Source organism: Danaus plexippus, unplaced genomic scaffold (assembly GCF_018135715.1).
Source record: "Danaus plexippus unplaced genomic scaffold, MEX_DaPlex mxdp_41, whole genome shotgun sequence".
In the NCBI taxonomy this organism is placed as follows: Eukaryota; Metazoa; Arthropoda; class Insecta; order Lepidoptera; family Nymphalidae; genus Danaus; species Danaus plexippus.
Genome location: NW_026869861.1, coordinates 254960 through 261943, shown reverse-complemented (window position 1 = coordinate 261943; position 6984 = coordinate 254960). Strand labels below are relative to the sequence as shown.

The following is a 6984-nucleotide window of genomic DNA, read 5'->3' as shown; positions in this document are numbered from 1 at the left end:
AAGAAAATCTCAGAAGAAAAAAAATTGTTTTTTACATTAGTTTTCAGTAAGCCTGATACAATTGCCCTTTATGCTCTCTGATTTTAGATATCTTAGTTTGATTTAATTTTGAAACGGGAATTCCTTTCTTCATGATAGCCGACACTAAAATATAGTTTCGCCTTAGTTCGTGCATGCATGTTTGTCACAACGTCTGCACTATTAACCCTTTGAAATGCATATTTGTATGTTTATCGTAGAACCAATTCTCTGGGTTTTCGTAGCATCCCCGTAGCAAATTGTGTAATAGTATTCTGTAGCTTTATGAACACCTGGTACTTCATAATCCTACTACTATTATAAAGGCGAAAGTTTGTAAGTATGGATGTATGGATGTTTGTTACTCTTTCACGTAAAAACTACTGAATGGATTTGAATGAAACTTTACCACAATATAGCTTATACATCAGAATAACACATAGGCTACAATTTTTGAGGTTTTTAATGTGAGGTCGTAAAAAAAAACACATTTTTTGCGCTTACATTGCAAACGCTGACTGAATCCTACAAGATAGATCAAAACAATTTACTACAGTATTGTACAATTTAAAAAGGTCTATGTATGGTATATGTTTATCTCTTAGGAATAACCCACAATAACCATTTTTTATCCTTTACTTTGTACGAGAAATAATGGCTTATTTACGAAGCGATTTTAAGCAATACAGTATTAATCCTTATCCAATTAAGTATCTTAAATACATTGTGCATTTAATAAAGATCAATATGGCTTTTTACAGCATGTAAATTAAATAAATATTTTCGAAGATATCACAGATTTAAAATGCAGAGTCATAGCAATTTCGGCGATAAATACCGTTTCGGTGATAAATACCGGCAGCGGCGCCAGGCGAACGGGGCGTGGGGGGAGCGGGGTAGGTGCGGTGGGGAAGAAGTGGCTCATCGCTGAGTGCGCGACCCGAACGCGGGCAGACGCGTGAGGGCAGACGTCGTTGACGGTTGTGTCCGTTTTGCGAATTTTCAAGGCACTAGCGATTTGATAAAAACGTATGGTCGCCTACTTTAAGTAATATAGGCCTAAGGTTAGTTATTGCCAGGTTTCTTTTTGGTTAGGAGTTACACGTACAAAAAGATACTTCATTTTTACGAATTACTTCATTGATGATTCAATTACTATATAGATAGGTTACTTACAGTTAATTATAACAAATTATATAAATATGTTAATTATATAACGAATTACTTCATTGATAATTCAATTACTATAAAGATAGGTTACTTACAGTTAATTATAACAAATTATATAAATATGTTAATTATATAACGAATTACTTCATTGATAATTCAATTACTGTATAGATAGGTTACTTACAGTTAATTATAACAAATTATATAAATAGGTTAATTATATAACGAATTACTTCATTGATAATTCAATTACTATATAGATAGGTTACTTACAGTTAATTATAACAAATTATATAAATAGGTTAATTATATAACGAATTACTTCATTGATAATTCAATTACTATATAGATAGGTTACTTACAGTTAATTATAACAAATTATATAAATAGGTTAATTATAACGAATTACTTCATTGATAATTGAATTACTATATAGATAGGTTAATTAAATAGGCAAGGATTGCATTAAAGTACAATCATAACAATAACTACCGTACTGTATTTTTTGGAAGTATAGAAACAACACGTACTTAAGAATTATGCCGCGAAAGCGTAAGTCTAATCTTTCCCAAAGCTCTAATAAAGCTCGAACTATGAAAGTAGCTAGACTTAACGAGACGTTTCCACAAGCCGAACTGCGAAGGCTTAAACAAGCAGAGCGTGAGGCAGCTCAAAGAGCTGCTGAGACACCAGAGCAGTCCCAAGATAGACGTCGACAGCATGCTGAGTATCTAGCATCTCAACGGGCTGCAGAGACACCCGAACAGTCTCAAGCTCGACGTCAACAGAACGCTGAATATCTGGCATCTCAACGGGCTTCTGAGACACCCGAACAGTCCCAGGATCGACGTCGACAGCATGCTGAGTATCTAGCATCTCAACGGGCTGCGGAGACACCCGAACAGTCTCAAGCTCGACGTCAACAGAACGCTGAATATCTGGCATCTCAACGGGCTTCTGAGACACCCGAACAGTCTCAAGCTCGGCGTCTTCAGCAAGCGACTTACATAGGGTCCCAAAGAGCTACTGAAACTGTTGAAGCTGCTGAAGCTCGCAGATGCGCTGTTGCTGAAAGGGCACAACAGCGACGATTAATATTTACAAGAAACGCGTGGGGAGTATTTGATAAAGCTGCATTTGAGTACGATGAAACTCTTGATTACGAAAGCCACAAGCTTATAAAAATAGAAGCGATGAATAAGGAATGCAGATTTTGCGGTGCTCTTAAATGGAAAGAGGAAGCTGCAGGCATGTGTTGTTCGGGAGGAAAAGTAGTTCTTCCTTCAATAGACGAGCGTGTTGAACCTCTTAAAGAACTTTTTTCAAATGAAACAGATGAGTCTCGCCGTTTTTTAAAAAACATAAGAAAATACAATACATGCTTCCATATGACATCTTTTGGAGCTGATAACATTGTGTCGATGCCAGGATTTTGCCCGACTTTTACAATCCAAGGGCAAATATACCACACAATTGGCTCTTTGCTTCCTGCTGCTAATACGCAACCAAAATTTTTGCAAGTTTATTTCATGGGTGATGAGGAAGCACAAGTTGATAGGCGTTCTGAGTACGTACTAGGTGTGGAAAGAAACACAGTTCAAAAAATACAAAAAGTTCTACATGATCACAACGTTTTAGTGCATGAATTTAAAATGGCTAAAGATAGAGTGACTAGCGATAATTACAAGGTCGTGATACACCCAGATCGTGTACCACGTGGTGAACACGAAAGACGATTCAATGCCCCGACCACAAACGAAATAGCTGCCGTAGTAGTTAGTACTGAACAAACTGCGTCTCGGGACATTGTTATTCAGGCGCACGATGGCCGGCTTACTAGAGTTCCGGACACTCATAGATTTTATGATGCTCTCGAGTACCCGATAATTTTTTGGAAAGGACAAGAGGGGTACAGTTTTGATATTCCTCAGACAAACCCAGTTACAAAACAGCCTATACCGAACAAAAAAGTGTCGTGCAAAGACTTTTATGCATATCATATGATGGTACGTCGCAACAATTTTAATTTATTGCTTCGATGTAGGCTTCTCTTGCTTCAGTTTTTGGTGGACATGTATGTCAAAGTGGAGAGTGAGCGCTTAAGGTTTATTGCTTTAAACCAAACAAAACTGCGAGCAGAAAACTATATACATTTACAAGACGCGGTCAGGAATGATGCGGATTTAGATCCAAACAATTTGGGTCAATTGGTAATACTCCCATCGTCATTTGTAAATAGCCCGAGATATCTTCATGAGTACACGCAGGATGCGTTCACATACGTGCGTAACTACGGGAGGCCTGATCTGTTTATTACAATGACATGTAATCCCGCTTGGCCAGAAATTACTAAAGAGCTCATTCCAGGTCAAAATGCAACAGACAGACATGACTTAACAGCCAGGTTATTTAAAATAAAAGTACAAAAATTGGTTGCTCTACTTACAAAAGGTAAAATATTTGGAGATATGAAGTGTTTCATGTACTCGATCGAGTGGCAAAAAAGAGGTCTGCCTCACGTGCACTTACTGCTGTGGTTGACGGAAAAATTACGCCCCAACCAAATTGATGAAGTCATAAGTGCGGAGATACCAAATCCAGAAAGTGATCGAAAACTCTACGATACTGTAACCAAAAATATGATTCACGGTCCCTGTGGTGCACTAAATCCGTCATCACCATGCATGAAAGAAGGAAAATGCACCAAAAAGTATCCAAGGGCGCTTTTGAAAGATACTCAAACTAACGACAAAGGCTATCCTTTGTACAGGCGTAGAACACCAGGAGATGGCGGCCGTACGATAACTCTAAAAACCCGAGGTGGAACACAGGAAGTATTGGTTGACAATAGCTGGATTGTCCCATATTCTCCTCTTCTGTCTAAAATTTATAACTGTCACATAAATGTAGAGTTCTGCAATACGGTACAGGCGATAAAATATATTTGTAAATATATAAACAAAGGCAGCGACCAGGCTATTTTTAACATTCGACAGCAAGGGAATGTTAATATTGACCCGAGAGATGAGGTGCAAACGTATCGAGCCGGTAGATATGTTAGTAGTAACGAAGCAGCGTGGCGGATCTTGGGTCTGCCTCTGCATGAAAGACACCCAACAGTCACTCACCTTGCGGTTCATCTGCCTAATGGTCAGCGGATTTACTTCACTGAAAACAATTTTAGAGAGAGAATGGCCGCACCACCTAAGACGACACTAACTGCATTTTTCCTGCTTTGCCAAAATGACGCATTTGCAAAAACATTACTTTATGTTGACGTACCCCGCTACTATACATGGAACGTGTCGTCGAAAGAATGGAAACGTCGTTTACAAGGCACACCTGTCGACGGCTGGCCAGGTGTGAAGGCAGGAGATGCTCTTGGGCGCATTTACACAGTGCATGTTAGTAACTTCGAATGTTACTGTTTGCGAATGCTGCTGAATGTAGTACAGGGCCCCACTAGCTTTTTGGATCTAAAAACAGTTGACGGCCAAGAACTTCAAACTTTTCGACAAGCGTGTGAGAAGTTGGGGTTGTTGGAAGATGACAACCACTGGGATGCCACAATGGAAGAGGCAGTGCTGTGTCGCTCTCCTTCGCAAATAAGAGAACTATTTGCAATATTGATATGCACTTGCGGTTTATCCAATCCTCTTCAACTATGGGATAAGTATAAATCTGCATTATCGGAGGATATCTTGCAAAGATTTGAAAGGATGGATCAAGTCAACAATGATCTATGTTTCAATGAAGCACTGAGACATATAGAGGACAAAATAATAACGATTTCCGGTAAGAAATTGTCTGACTTCGGTATGCCTACACCAGAGCGTCGAGGAGAGTTGTCGACCGATTTGATCAAAGAGCTAAGCTACGATATTGCTTTATTAGACGCTCAGGTCAGCGAAACTGAACCACGCCTGCTACCCGAACAAAAAAACATTTATAACAAAATATTACAACGAGTTGAGCTTGACAAAGGCGGCCTTTTCTTTCTTGACGCCCCGGGCGGTACAGGTAAAACATTTTTGCTTAATTTGCTTCTAGCAAAAATTCGTAAGGACCGTAAAGTTGCATTAGCGGTGGCTTCCTCTGGGATCGCTGCAACATTGCTGAGCGGTGGACGAACGGCACATTCGGTTTTTAAATTACCTCTTAATCTGGCGAGCGAAGAAACCCCAACGTGCAACATCAGTAAGAGCAGTGCCCGTGGCGCCCTCTTGCAACAATGTATGCTGATCGTGTGGGACGAGTGCACTATGTCACACAAACGCGCCATTGAGGCGCTTGATCGCTGTCTACAAGATATTCACAGCAATCGAAAGTTGATGGGTGGTGTGGTAGTGTTATTGGCAGGGGATTTTAGACAGACTTTACCTTTTATCGAGAGAGGCACTGCAGCAGATGAAATTAACGCATGTCTAAAAGCCTCATATCTGTGGTCTAAAGTTGAAAAGCTTTATCTTACCACTAACATGCGAGTCCAGTTATTCAGCGATGTCGAATCAGGAGCATATGCTCAAAAACTGCTAGAAATTGGTGAAGGCCACCTAAACACCGACCAAGTAGGTATGGTTCTTTTCACACAGCAATTTTGTCATGCTGTGGAGACAGAAAACGAACTTATTGAACAAGTTTTTCCGAATCTGCAACAAAATATTCTTGACGAAAATTGGTTGTGTGAAAGAACCATATTGGCACCAAAAAATCAGATTGTTGCGAAAATAAATAAAAAAATCTTGGCCGAAATAAACAGCGAAACATCAGTGTATAATTCCATTGACACAGTTATGTCATCCGATGACACTACAAGTTATCCCGTAGAGTTCCTAAACTCTTTAGAGTTGTCCGGGGTGCCATCACACAAGTTGGAATTAAAGGTAGGTGTACCCATTTTGTTAATGCGTAACCTGGATGCGCCAAGATTATGCAACGGTACTCGATTGCGAGTTACCGAATTAGGAAGGCATATAGTGAAGGCTACAATTTTAACTGGAGAAGCCAAGGGAGACAATGTTCTTATACCGCGCATCCCAATCATACCCAACAACTTGCCATTCAATTTTAAACGCCTGCAGTTCCCATTAAAAGTCGCATTTTCAATGACGATCAACAAATCGCAGGGTCAAACCTTGAAGGTAGCAGGCCTACATTTGGGCACGCCATGTTTTTCTCACGGTCAGCTCTATGTGGCTTGCTCACGTGTTTCTAAAGCGAAGAATCTGCATGTTTATGCTGAAGGAAAAAGATCGTTAAATGTAGTTTATAGGAGCATACTGGAGTAGCAACCTATAGGCCTATGATTAGGGCTCTGCAGTGCTTAGTTACCGTATTTCTTACTTATTACTAGACTAGACGGGACGAACCTGAAGTCCACGCGAACGAAGTCGCGGGCAAAAGCTAGTACGCAATAAACGTGACTTGAAACTACGGTTCACAATTTGTTTTTAAATTTAAACTTATTTTTTAAAGGAACGTGCATTATCCAGTAAAAAGTAAATAAAAGTAAAGATAGACAGGTAGTTTTATAAAGTAAAGGCAGAAATAAAAAACCATCTCTTATTTACTCATTAAATATTTCATACTTCATGTATGATTAAAAAATAAAAAATAAAAAATTAAATAATTAAAAACAAAATAAAAAAACAAAAAATTAAATCCATACTATATACTATATACTATTATACTATATACTATTTTACTATATACTAATATTTTATCATTATTATTATTGCTGTTATTATTATTATTATTATTATTATTATTATTATTATATTATAAATGCGATAGTAA

The 6984-nt window shown here is 38.7% G+C and overlaps 1 protein-coding gene across 1 annotated transcript; it reads left to right on the top strand.

The window, feature by feature from the left end:
• Nucleotides 1–1781: 1781 nt before the first annotated feature.
• Nucleotides 1782–6476, top strand: LOC133320629 (uncharacterized). The gene has a single exon (XM_061529266.1). The coding sequence runs from the start codon at nucleotides 1782–1784 to the stop codon at nucleotides 6474–6476; it is 4695 nt and encodes a 1564-aa protein (XP_061385250.1).
• Nucleotides 6477–6984: the final 508 nt, after the last annotated feature.